The 14,381-nt window shown below is 43.5% G+C and overlaps 1 protein-coding gene across 1 annotated transcript in view; it reads right to left on the bottom strand.

The window, feature by feature from the left end:
- The window catches only part of EFHB (EF-hand domain family member B), a gene marked incomplete at its 5' end in the record, with an annotated part of 31,345 nt that overhangs the window by 13,373 nt on the left and 3,591 nt on the right, over positions 1-14,381 (bottom strand). The window contains 6 exon segments of the mRNA XM_014522445.2: positions 1,085-1,239; positions 3,634-3,701; positions 9,913-9,996; positions 10,548-10,677; positions 11,135-11,245; positions 12,415-12,595. Coding sequence (XP_014377931.1) covers positions 1,085-1,239; positions 3,634-3,701; positions 9,913-9,996; positions 10,548-10,677; positions 11,135-11,245; positions 12,415-12,595 — 729 coding nt within the window.

Raw genomic sequence — 14,381 nt, 5'->3', positions numbered from 1 at the left:
CATTCCTGAGAAAATTCCAGCTATTCTTAGCTATTTTCTTAGCTAAATTCTTAGCTATTTTCACAGCAGAGTACAGCAGGTTTGCCCAGGCCTCTGATCGGCTGAGGGGCCCCAGAAGTCCTGCCCCCACCCTGGAGATTGACAGATGGCCATCTGTCAGTCTCTGGGGTGGGAGGGGACTTCCAGGACCCTTCAACGAATCAGAGGCATGGGAGGGGGGGAGGGTCTGCCATGCTCTGCCACAAAAAACTCCCCTCCTCTCCCCTGCCACCTCCTTCCTTCAGGACATCAGGACTTCCTGCCCTTTTCTGTTTTTGCAGCCCTCTTTTTTCCCCCCTGCTCACTGCCTATTTCACACCTTTTTGTGGTCCCCACACTTTTTTCTGGGGACCAGGCTTTTCCTCAGAGACCAACCAAATTCATAGTTTCCATAAAAATCATGAAATTATGAATTTGGTAGGTCCCTAACAATAATAGAGCCATTCTTCTTTAGCAAAGAACTAAGAAAGACCACAATAGGTCAACATATTTATGACACTGTGGATTCCTATTTGGATTCTCTGAGTTTATCTTGTGAATCTTATGTAAGCATTTGTACACCTAACAGTGCTAATATTCTGTGGCATCCTTAAAAGTATCTCACAGCACTGATCTAAGTACAACCAACACTTAGATAGTGACCAGCTACATATTTATGACCAAGTACAAGTCATAAATATGTAGCTGGTCACATCATTTCAGAGAAGTAACATTAAGAAGTACCAAAGTCTAGAGGAGTTTAGAAATCCAAAACCTGAATTAACAAAAACCTGAATTAACAAATATCAAGCAATAACTGCTATTTAAATAGTACAGTAACTTGAAGTTTAGAGCTTCAAATGTCACTGTAATAATGAATTATGACGAGATAGCAATATAATCATAACTGTTGAGGCAAAGCCAGGACCTCTTTTTAAAGAAAGGCATTAATCATACTGTACACTATTAATATTACACATTAATATTACATTCTATACCAGTAGAAAGCTAATATCATACACTGTACACCTTTATATGTAAATCTGTATTTTCTCACAGCACTGACCTTGTCATAATGCCTGAATGCTCCTAGCAATGTGCCAAAATTGTGGTAGTTGGCTTTCTTCAAATTCTGTCGAATTGCAGTAAAGACAGCTTGCTCTCTGTCTTTACCACGAAGAAACTCACTAGGAACCCTGTAGTGAAGAAGATCTCCAACTCCTATAAAATAAACAAACATTTCAGTTACATACTCAAAATAGGCTCAATTCTTCTAAAATAATTATTAATCTGGAGGGGCAAGCTCATTTACAGGGTGTGGCAGAAGACACCAAGGCTTTTCAGAGTTGCTTAGCTCACAACTCTTTTAGCCAAGCTCATTTTAAATGGGAGCTGGCCTAGAAAATGATCTCCCTCCTTGCATATGGCAGTGATTCTCAAACAAGGTGCCTATGCACCCTGGGTGCCTAAATATCCTTTCAGGGGTGATATGGAGACCCATACAACATTAGCACCATTTGATCATGTGCAAACATGATCACAAGATGAACCCAGAGATTTCAAACAGGAACCAATAGTGCCATAAACATTCTGACTTGTTGTGGTCTTTCTGAGTTCACTGCAACAAAATAACTACGCTATCGTTTTTCTGTAGTGAAGAAGTTAAGTGAAAAGTAAGACCTGTCATTTCCTGTGGGGTGCCCTGAATATGAAAAAGTTGAAAACCACTGACATATAGTATATCTTATGAAATGGTTTTAAATTCTTGATCTTGAGTCACAACTCCCTTCGTAGAAAAATATCAGCATCATGATGCCCTAAAAGTTAACATGCTGTGGACCAATTGTGCAAATGGGGAAGGCTGTCTGACACTTTCAAAGCACTTCACTATGAATGCCTTCCCTCTAGTTGTTCAGGCTTCAGAGACGCACAACACTTTTGGGATCAATGAAAAAGGGATTATAGGATCACTAGGTGATTTTTTAGCACTGATTTTTAAAATGACATACTAATTCTTTTTGTTTATTCTCTATTTCTTATAAAGCCTCACATTATGTGCATTTTTGACTACTGATGCACTCTGATCAGTACTCTTCATCATCCAACTCTACATACTGAAACAGGCTGCTCTATGACACAGGCTGGAATGTGGGATGTCTGTGGAACCGGTATAGCCCATAGACTGGCCCCACATCACTTATCTGGCCCATGCGGATGGATGATTTTATCACCCCTACCCTAACACCTCAGTAAAACAGCATTTATTCCCTCCAATCCTCTAGCAGAGTAGCTGCTTTTAATTCTAGCCTACGTTTGCCAGCAGCTCAGAAACTTCATTCATTATTTTGTCTGGAACTCTTAGATGTATTCTTTTCAAGACTGCTGACTGGTCATTTTAATTTATTAATTGCATCCAGAACCTTTTCTTTGACCCCTTACTTACTGATAGTATTTCCCATCATTATTACCAGAAAAGAACAGGTTCAGAGGAAGAGCCTCTCTAATATCCTTTGCGATGAAAACTGATGCAGAGAAATCTATTACAATTTTAGTAACGTCTTTTCTTTTGTAAGTGTTCCTTAGAGATTTAAGGGACCCACCAATTCTTTTGCAGATTTCCTACTTCAGTTATATGTTTATTCCTGACTTAGTGCTTTCCCTTCTTTTACTCTTCACATTCCTTTAAATTTCCTTTTTAAATACTGCTTGCTATAATGTAATGTAATGTTTCCTAGACTTCCATATTCTGAAAGGTATGCATTTAGTTTAAATAAGATCTTGAATCTTCTCATTTAGACATACATAATGTTTCCTCTCCTGATTCCCTTTTTGTTTAGGCTCCAGAATGCATGTCTCCTGAGAGGTGCTTCTACATGAGATGCTATGTCGCTGTAGTGACAAGCTATGGCGATGTAGTGTGACACTACAATGACAGAGCGTAGGTGAGCACGAACTGTGACACCGACACTACTGCAGAATAGGTTGTTGCTACTGTGCAACAACTTTGGAAATGACCTATTTCCAAAATGGACATAAGGCTGGACATAAGGAAGAACTTCTTTAATGTCCGAGCCCCCAAGGTCTGGAACAGCCTGCCACCGGAGGTGGTTCAAGCGCCTTCATTGAACACCTTCAAGATGAAACTGGATGCTTATCTTGCTGGGATCCTATGACCCCAGCTGACTTCCTGCCCTTTGGGCGGGGGGCTGGACTCGATGATCTTCCGAGGTCCCTTCCAGCCCTGATGTCTATGAAATCTATGAAATCTATGCGCCGCCCGGACTGTGCGGTAATGGTACCAAGTAACAACCGCACAGTTGGGTGCACATGTAGACGTGTCCTCTGTTTCCTTAAATAGTGTGCACATACAATCTAAAGATTTAAATTTCTTTATTTTTGAACTTTCACCCTGTTTTACTAGCTGCTTCATTTTTCTGAAAACCCTTTCTAAAATGTATCGTTGTGCTTGATTTTGTTCTCTTCCTCATTGAAGGTAGGTTTTAAAGTACATAAAAGAATTTTTAAATCTCTACATTACACAGTCTGTAGTTACTATTTGAAAATAAAGCCACCAACTGAATAAGATTTTATATTATGCAGTATTACTATATTTACCAAACTCATCAGGACGGAGTAACATTCCAAATGTATGATCTGGTGGAACATTCATAGTTTCTGCTATGCTGGCAATGAGAAGTATGTTAGTTATTTGTTTATTACTAATCAAAATGCACCTTATATTCAAATTGTGAAGAATTAATCAGGCATCTTTTATTCAGATTATAAGCAAAGAATAAAGAGAGCTGCAAAAGCCACTCAACAGAGTTCACTTGAAACATGTTCACCAATACTTTTTCCACGTGAATCAAAGCTGCCACTACTGATCCTTCCTTTTATTTAGAAACCCTATTGTAGTGTAAAGTACTGTCAAAAATACTGAGTAAGATGCAATAAATGTCTTTGAACTTTATGGTTATATTTCCTGAAAGGGGAAAATAAGTTTCTAGGGTAACATCAGTTATTTTCTTATTTAGCAGATAGAAATGAGCGGGAAATGAGTGCAGCTGTTAGATAATATCTAGTATCCAGGCTGAACTGGACTCCAGTTCAAATAACACCTTTAAATAAGCTATCATTGGCAAGAGTCAAGATATTCATCAAAAAGCATCTGCTTTTTATATGCAAAACTGTGCACAAAAAAATACCCAGCCCAACATTGATCTAAAAATCTTGGATCTTATTACTAAAAAATGAGATTTACTGATTGTATTAAAAGTTGTTTAAAATAGTTTAAAAGAAAGAATTGCCTCAATGTATGTCTTAAACATAAAAAATAATCAGTATGCATTTTACCTCTTAGTTTACTAATTAGATATTTACTATATGAACCACAACTTTCTATCATAATTGAGAAAGGCATCTATTTCCCCCATTCACAAAAAAAGCAAAACACACAAGTGGGAACAAAATAACAAAGATCTCCAGTATTTTTGGTGTATGTTAACTGGTTTCATTCCCTTCCTTGCAACTTTTCACTTTATTGCTGGGTTATGAATAGCGTACAGTCCACACAAAACAAAGACTTAGAGCTAGAGGTCCCAACTCTGCAGAACTCCAGGGAAATGCACAAAGCATCTTTCCACTTTTCCAGGCACCTCAGAAACAGCAGAACAGCTGGTTCTTGGCAAAGCCAAATGTTCAAGTCACAAGATTGTGCAAATGTAACATGGTTATGTGCTTTTTTAACTAAAATGGGGTCATTAATGATGATTTTAGCAACAACTCACCCACCCACTTTGTTTATTTAACCACCCACCCATTGCTCAAATGGTCACAACCCCTTCTCCCAGCCAGCTGGTCAAGTGGTTTTCCTTTAGCATGGAAACAGGAATATTAGTGATGAAAACAAAGTAACAAAGTTAGTGTCAGTAGAGGGGCTAACTCATGGTCTGTTCCTACCCACCCCAACTACACATAAGGTATTTCAATTCTCTCAAACCTTGAGAATTCAGACAAAGCTGAAAAAAAGTCAGATAAGAAAGACCTGACCACAAAAAGGAAACAGCATGTAGTATTCAGCAATACATATTTCAAGAAACATAGTAAGGCCCCCAACTGAGCAAAACATGCAAGCCAAGCAAGTTTTCAGAGTTAAGCACATTTAACATGTTTAACATGCTTAACTAAACTAAAAGGGCTTTTATTTCTAAAAGTTCCTAAAGAAGGATAGTAAATTGCTGTAAAGTGTGTGCTCAAAATAAGATTAATTTAGTCATTTTTACATTCATATTTTATAAATTCTATATAGAATTCTAAACAGAAAAAAGGAAATGCTATCTCTAGCTCTTGACACCAAATTTTCAATTCAGTAACAAAGGCTAAGTACAGACAGCCACAAGCCCGAGGTGGAATTGATCCAATCTTCACAGGTTTCTCTAAGCTGCATACATTGGACTGATAATAAACGTAACTTACATTCAGACTTTGGTTGGCCAAGGCAGGCACTGAGCATGCCTCCCAGCTTGCTGTCCATTGTTGAGCCCACCCAAGGGGAGGCCATTCCTGATTGGCTGCCTAGCACTCCCCAACGCCCTGCTGTTTCCCTATGGGGAGGGAAGAAGTCCCCCCAATCCAACTCCCCTGAGCCCACATGGGAGGAGCCCCAAGCCTCAGGAGTTTCCCCCACCTGCGGCTCCAGCCCAGCCAGAGTCTAGCCAGCTGCAGGGAGCCCCGTGTCAAGGTTGATTCCTCCTGTGTGGCCAGGCTGGCTAATAAGCCCTGCCCCTGCCAGTCTCTGACCTGCAGTGGGAGAAGGGAAGGAGTTCCCTGTCCCACTGCCAAGCCAGTATCTACCCCCACCGCAGCCAGGCTCCCCCCTGCCTCCCCCCACCCCGAGCTGGGGTCTGGCCAGCGCAGCAGGCAGCAATGGGAGGCGGGGCTGCGGGGGGGGTGGAGAACAAAACAGCTTCCCCCTCTGCCAAGTTGGGATCTGGCCAGCAGAGCAGACAGGAGCATGGAGTTGGACAGAACACGGGGGCTTCTGTTGGCTGGACTCCAGCTCAGCAGAGAGGGAAGCTGCCATGTTCATTACCCCCACTGCTGCCTGGTCTGCTGGCTAGATGGCTGAGCGGAGGGTCTGCGTGGTCCAGCTGGGGCCAGCTAGGTGTGAGGCTGGAGCAGGTATCATGAGGCAAGCTCCAGCCTGCCTCCCTGTGAGTGGGGAGGGTTAGCAGGGGTCCGCAGAGCATCCTGCCAGAGGACAGTGACCTAAGTTGAGTCAGGAGGGTACTGAAGTTTGCTAGGCCAGTGTAACAGGGAACCCTGGCCCTATTACTAGAAAATGGTGTGGCCCCTTTAAGGGCAGAGGGTTTAGAGCACAGCCACCCGGCAGAGCAGGGGTTAAAGGACAGCCCTATAGTCAGGTCACTGGACTGGGGTGTAACATGACTAGGAGAGGGCTCAGGCCAGAGCTATATAAGCCATGGGGTTGGGCCATCCCTGAAAGTTGTGAAGTATGGGGCTCCTGAATGTCCAAGGATGCTGGAAGAAAGCAGCTCTGCAGGCTGGGGAACAAAATAGAGTGACCCAGAGAGAGAGAAAGAGATGCTTGGTAAGCAGGCATGCAGCGTTCATTTTCTTCTTATGTTATAGCCTAGGGGCTTAGTGTTTACGTTGCAATTTAAACCAGTGGTTTGGGTTGGGACTGTAAAGGGTTGTTTATGGAGGTCCTATTAGTCCCCACGGGACACGTGATTGCCTTGAGCACTGCCAGAGGCAGGCTCAAGGCTCAAACTACTGGTGAACCCAGAAGGGGGCAGAGTGAAAGGTTGCAGAGTCACATAGGGGTCAGGGGCCTGGTGCCCAAGAGGGATGCAGCCAGACAGGGGCTGGGGCCCAGAAGCCAGGCCTACAACAGTGGGCCTGGGCTGCAGGAACAGCCAGAGTAGAGGGGCAGAAGCTGGGAAGGCTAAAACCCCAACAAAAATTAAAATAAAGGCCTGGAGTGGCCTGAAGACAAGGGTCCCACCCGATTAGAGATTTAAAACCTGTGAGGCATGGGTGTAGGGGAGGTATGGAGCCATCCTTAAGGCAAAGGACCCACACTTCCAGGTGTTCCTTGGAGCAAGACCAGACCTGGGAAGCCCAGGGGCAGCCTTCTCTTTACATCAAGACATGGCAGGAGAGTGAAGGGGAGACTGTTCCTGGGTGGTAAGGAAAAAGGGAAATTTTTGGGGCCTCCAGGCGCTAGCGACCACCCTGGGAATGACACCTTGTAAAACAGAATCTTACCTACATGGATTAAAACTGATACTACATGCATCCAGGTCTATCTTAAATGGATTTCCACTGTTTTTAAACTGGTCTATGTGCACTGAACTTCTGTTCTGTTACAGGTTTAGACCAGTTTCCCCTCACTTATGCCAGTTTATGTGTAACTTCTGTCCCTAGCCAAAGATTTTATCATTTATGTAAAGTGTGTCTGTAGCAGGGACTGGGTCCAAGCCCCTGCTACACTCCTGCAGAGCTGGCAACACCATCAGGAAACTTACTCAGCTGGGTCCACATGAGCAGCATGCCCCTGGTGCACTGGAGAAGAGGGTCCAAGGAAAACCTGAGAAACAGGCAGACCCCTGGGGCATGAGAACACATGCCCCAGGAAGCCTGCACCAATTGACCTGGGGAGAAAATTGGGCAGCTTAAAGGAGGTCTTTAAAGAGAGGCTTGGCATTTGGCATCCCTCGGAGCAGGAACAACTCAGCAGGGCCGTGAGCTGGGGACTCATGCAGAAGAAGTCCCTGCACACTGAACTCTCATGAGTCATGTGGAACTGGATAAACCATAAGTGAGAATCACCCACACCTTCCCAGAAAGATAAGTGAAAGCAGACGGTGGGGTAGTATGGGTCGTCCCAGAAAATCCCTGGAGCTGGAACCCCGAGAAAGATATCCCTATAGGGATGCCTGGTGATTAGCTGGGAAGAGGGAGAGTACAGACCTACCAGGAGGAGCAGGAAGGAAGAAAACTGGAAGAAAACTGAGACAGCCAGAGCAAAGAAGGGATATTGCATGGCACACCAGGGAGAAGCAAAGCAGAGCAAAAGTTGGAGGCCAACAGCCTAACTGATCCATTAGAGTTGTGAAGAAACAAAAAGGAATCCTTTTTGTGTGAAAGAATTGAAAGAATCAGAGACCGTGAATAAGAAACTCCCCTTTGATTTCCTTTCCCTGTGCAAATGAAAGACAGCTAAGGAGAAGAAGTCCCTGAAGGTTTGATTTATGGTTAAGCAGGGCTCTATATCCTGCACCTGGGGGATAGTTAAAGAAATTAAGTTGGTAAGGCCTGAGGCAAGGCCAGGAAGAGACAGGAAAGAGTTAATTAAGTTGATCCAGGGATAACCTTACTACCTGAGCCAAGGAGAGATTCAACCAGAGGAGGAAGAAGAGTCTGAGAAGCTGCAAATTAAAGAACTTGGCAGAACCCAAGTGTAACAGGGGGCCTTCTTGGGGCCAGTCCACTACTGGCCTGCCCACCTGTTTGTGGGCTAATTACCCGCCTCACTCGTCTGCCATGTCTTGTTGTTTCATAATTGGTTCTAATTAGGTGGGAGGCTGCCCATTCTTGCCCCAATGCCAGGGGTCGTTATCTGTGGCTTCAATCCTCCCCTACACTGCAGATGAAGCCTCGCAGATGGCACAGATTTGCACTGGGTCTTTCATAAAACATACATAGAAACAGACAAACAAACACCTACTGGGCTCCAAGCCCTCTGGGGCTCCCCACACCACCTCCCTCACTGGGGCTCACCAACCGCCCCCTTCACTGGGGCTCACTGGGATCTGCCACCCCGTTTGGCTCAGGGGGCCGTAGCCCTGCCTGACCCTCTGCCCTGGGATATTATAGCCTGTGAGGCTCAGGTGGCCATAGCCATGTCTGGCCCCCTCTCAGGGTCCCTACAGCCACAGGACTCACACAGAGCCTGGGTGCTGCTCCAGGTCCCTCCACTGACCTGGGCCCTGCCTCAGGACTCCTATGAGCCTGGGCTCCGCTTGAACCAGTTGAGCCCACCAGGGATGTGGGAGCTGGGGGCTATTAAGGTGCCCCGACCCCGCTTCCACCGGGGTGGTAACTGGCTTGGTATTTCCTGGGGGCTCCTGCACCACTGGGAGCCCCACCAGACCACCCACACCTGGCAGGGTGCAGTTTTAGGTCATGCCCAGGACCAAGAGCCTCCTGCTCCTACCTGCAGATGTTTCATTCAACAGTTCAGCCAGGCGATGTTTCTGCCTGCCTGCCAGCAGTGAACTGCTGTGTTTACATAAGTGGCCATGGTTTTAAAATGGCCGCCGCAATCAAGCACCTTCACCTGCACCTGCACGGCCTTTAAAGTGGCAGGCACCAACAGTGTCCTGCCACACCAAAAAGGACTTTGGGCATTCCCCACTCTCAAACATCGGGGAATAGCTACCATCAGCCTGAGAGGAAAGGGTCAGGGTGTAGGGTAGGTGGAACCCTGCAGAAGATCAGTGACCCTGCCAGTCCAACCCTCACTCCAGAAGACATGCATCCTCCCAAATATAATTTTACTATCAAGACGTGGTGGGTGAGTGGGAGGACGAGATGGAGGTCAGTCGAATTCCACCTTGGCAGCAGAGTCCAAGTACACACCCACTCACAGTGCTCTTCTCACCTATTCCCCTGCACAAATCCCAATTAATCTGAGGAACTGTCAGGGTTTAAGAAGGAATGGTTATCCACTTTGCAGTTAGTAGGCAAACTGTGAACTTGCACTGCAAATTTTCAGTTGAACCCATGACCACCTATTTTTCCCAGCCCCAAAATAGTAAAATATATAGCTTGCACAGGACCTGGGTAAATTCCATCTTTTTAACTTACGGATCAAGGACTTTTCCAAGCTGAGGCTGAAATTTTTCCTTGAAATCATCAATTCTTTTGGACACTATTTTTGCTGCTTTCTTTCTAAAAAATTAGAAAATAAGTGTTAAATACAGCTGCTTAATGATATCATTATAATTGAGGAAAAGAACTTTTCATCAAAAAGCACTCCATTTGTTCTCTGCTTGCAAATCTGATTTTAACGTCTATGTACTGCATGTATAAATTTTAAAATGCATTATTTACAACATTTGAGCAGTGGTACTGCAGTTATAACTATAAAATGTCATACATATACATACAAATATCCCATACCAGTATGCTTAAATCCTGTATTTGTATACCTAAGTACATTTTTTCCCTGCAGGCCACAAAGCAAACATGTACCTGTTCAGTACTTCTACTCCATCCTATTAACTAGAGAAACCAGAAACGTAGAACTACTCCTTCTATAGAAGGGTGGAGCTAATTTCCCACTTGGACTTTCCTTCATGTGGGTACAGTTTAGCAGCTAAGAATAAGAGACCTGTAGGAATTTTCAGTGCAAGTCATCACAGATAAAAAACTAATATTCACATAGGAAGGTCTAACTTGAACAACCAAGTCCCCAATCTACTTTATACATTGAAACTTACAATTGCACATTGTACAGCCATTGTAAAGACTTGGATGTATTTCGTCCATCATTAAAATGTGGTGTTTCTTTTCCATAAATATTATACTTGTTGAACTTTGGTGAACTGTATTTCCGGTTTCTTGGTTCCCCTGTAGGGAAAAAAAATTCCTCTTTTATTTTGTACAAAATATATACACAAGGAGAATATACTGAAATAAAAATCTTCTGGAGTGCTATTAACAAACCATTAAAACTGTCAACAATAATTAGATAACTCAGTTAAATTGCTGTGAATGTACAAATGATTTATCTAACTAGTTAGAAATCAATACTCTTGTCAAAATGCTGGATAAAGATATAATGCTACACTTTGAAGGGGAGTCAAAGAAGCAAAGGGGACCTTTATTCTCTTATAAGGTTGAATAAAGGCTGTGGACTATCTAGCCTTATGCAGTTAATGAAAAAAATAGACAACTGGAATATTAACTGATATGCCAATGAATCCCTTAACAATCTGACTAGATAAATATGTGTATCAAAGAACTATAATTAAATTTATTTCTACTTACTTATATTATGGGTCCACTAGCTCTTAGGCTTACTCACCAACATTATAATCATTGTGTGTCACTACATACAACTCATGTCCTTCTCTTGCTTCTTTATCTATTTCCTCAAAGGGTTTTGGTGGATTTATAAGATCCCCAGCAGGTGTTCCTGAAAAGTGAACAAATGCATATTAAATATAAGGTAATGAGATCTCTTAAAAAATTATGGGAACAGGAAAAGTTTTATCTTTTCAGCATTTTACTGGAGAAGACACTGATATTTTGAGAAATGTTATATTTATTACTGAGGTTCTAGTCAGGTAACAGTGCATCAAAGCAGTATCAAAGAATGGAGGAGAGCTGCAGGGAACTGAGTGGGATATACAAGATTATAGAGCATATCTTTCCTTCTTCAGTATCACACCAAGGATCACAATGAGGCCTGCACAATAAATACTACCTCTTGAAATGGGTATCATATTGTCACTTCAATGACTGGTGCTGGGTGCATACCAAACACCTCTTTCTCACAAGATAGCTTGCTGGCAGTTTCCTAAGACTGCACTAAAACAGCTACACTACTTCTGTTTTAAGAGGCAGTGTATGAAGAGCAGACATGGCATGCCTCACCACAAAATTTCCTGGCATAATACTGAGGTGATTCTGACATATCCAATATAGTCAGTCCTTGCCTCCAATATAGTCAGATCCCTTAAGATCTACAGCAGTGGTGCTCAAACTCTGGTCTGGAGTACCATGTCATCTGGCCCATGAAGCTTTCCATGGGTCTAGAAATTTGGAGGCAGGGCAGTAGAGGCATTGTTAATTAACACTGTACCCACCACCAATTTTCAAGCCCTGCAGTCCAGATGACATGGTCCTGAATGTAGGGCCAGAGCCATGATCTGGTACGGGGCCTAATCCAATTTGTGGGGTTGGAGCCACACACCAAATCAGCCCAGTACAACAGATAGGGCCGAGAAACAGTCAGTACACGAGTCCTAATAAATACAATGTGGACGTGCCTACATGTGCAGTGGACTACGCAGTTATTATTTCAGCAAGTACTAAATGACTGCACAGTAACTGGCAGTACTGCACGGTCCCATCGCCACACAGTTATTTTTAACTGCAACTGCGCGATAACATTGCTGTCACAGTTTGTGCCCGACGGCGCTACATTGCCATAGCAATAAGCTATGGTGCAGTAGCTAGTAGCTACACGAGATAGTGTCTCATGTAGACATACCCTGTGTTATTTATGTAACTTCCTGCATCCCACATAAAATCATAAATCATCCTGTATTTAGTAATATGTTTTCACATTAATTTTCCTACCTCTGATGGTTGTCCCTCCAAATGTGGTGTTAGTCACATCAAGGCCTTTAGGAAGCGTTGATGTTTGATCATGTGACCTTCCTAATGGTGCTCCCCGATTACTTAAATATAGGGCTTCTTTTTTTTCGTTAATTTTTTGCTGAAACCAAGTTTTACAAGGTGGATTTGTCAACAAGCCTGCCTGAAGGAATCAGAGAAAAGTGATCAGCATAGGGTACAACAGAATCTTACTAAAATGGATCTTTCTCAGCACTTCTCAGCAAAGATTTAATAATAAGCATGGTCAGATTACTAAAATTCCACTATTCCTATTGTCAATATAAAAAAAAAAACCCTCTAGCTTACTGTGAAGCATAATCAACAATAACCAAGACCTCTAACTAAATGTTTATTTCCATTTTTGATGTGCCAAAAATTCTGAAGGTTTTCATTTTTGCATCCCTGAGTATCAGGCCTTCAATATCTCATATTGGACACCCAAAGTGGAAATTTCCAGCCTTAACATTATTGTGCTTCAATTTCCTCCGCCATAAAACTGGCAAAATACTATTAAACCTAAGCAATGAAACATGCTAAGTATTAAGCATCATATTATCTATTACAAGTATTATTCTGAGTTAGATTAATCGAATACTGTATTTAGCCATATCTGCGATAACTTCAAATTTAAGATGCCCCACCCCCCAATAATTAGATTCTATACATGGAAATGTATAAATTTGTTATAATTGTCCATGTATAGAATCTAATTATTGTAAGTTTGTCTTAAATTTAACCCTCCCACCTCTCTGGTAGCCTTTCTTCCCCACCCTGTCCTTTCTGTACAATCTATAGCCCTCAATATGTACTGCCCAGATGTGGGATGAAGGAGGGAGAGGCAGCCTGCCTCCTTCCCCTTGCCTCACTTACCTGTCACTTGCCCCCCTGCTAGCTGCACCCCTTGATGTCTGCTCCCCTGTCTCCTGTCACCTCTGCCACTTGCCTCCCCTGATACCTGCTCCCCAGCTGCGCCCCACGCCCCAGTGGCTGACCTCCCCACTATTTGCCTGATCCTCTGCATCCGGCCCTGTGCCACCCCCCTGCTCCGTGTCTGGCCCTGTGCCACTTCCCCCCCCCCCCCCCCCCCTCCCCGCCACTGCTTACCCTATGCAGCAACTCTAGTTCTGGCCTCAGTCATAGAGCACATGATGGCTCCAGCCCCAGCCTCGGTCAGGGAGCAGTGGTGGGGCAACAGCTCCAGCCCTGGCCCTGAGCTCAAGCTACCATACTTCACCCTCCCCCCTCCCCTCACATATCACATGATCTCCCTTGCGCTACCCCATGCACCATTCAATCTCCCCTGTGCTCCCTTCTCCAACATCTCATTATCTTCCCCGGATCAGGGTCAGGGTTGGGGCCAGAAATGGGGCCAGAACTGCAGCAGCCACCTGGCCCAAGTCGTATTCTAATCCAAGACAGGGGTTTCTTCCCCTCCCCCCCACCTCTCCTCCCCACTGAATGAGAAAAAAACCTTGTCTTGGCTTTAAATGAATACGGTGAACTTGTGGTAAAGATTTTTTTTTAATCAGACAAACAAGTTCCCACATTATGTACACTCTGGAGAACAGAAGCCAAGGTACAATATAAGGTTACTACATAATGAGCTCTTTTTGAAGGTATTGTATTGTGGATGCAGAATATCAGTTAAAATCTGCCATGTGAGCACAGAATTTTGCCCTTTAAAAAAAACAAACCTAAACACCTAGGTTTGTTTTCCTCAAATTAGTTGTGTTGCTTGAATACACTAGAATATCAAATGATCCTGTCTAGGCAGCAAAAGCATTTTAAGAACAAAAGAAGGGAAAGGGAGCAAAGTTAACAATAACTCTAAATGAGCACTTTTCTGAGATAGTAAATCAGGTCATGAATAGCTCTACTTTTTTACCTCTAAAACCAGTCAAGAAGAAAACAATAGAAGTTGATAGGGA

The sequence above is a fragment of the Alligator sinensis genome, unplaced genomic scaffold (assembly GCF_000455745.1).
Source record: "Alligator sinensis unplaced genomic scaffold, ASM45574v1 scaffold648_1, whole genome shotgun sequence".
Taxonomy (NCBI): domain Eukaryota; kingdom Metazoa; phylum Chordata; order Crocodylia; family Alligatoridae; genus Alligator; species Alligator sinensis.
The sequence above is the reverse complement of the archived record's forward strand: the minus strand, read 5'-3'. Positions and strand labels throughout refer to the sequence as shown.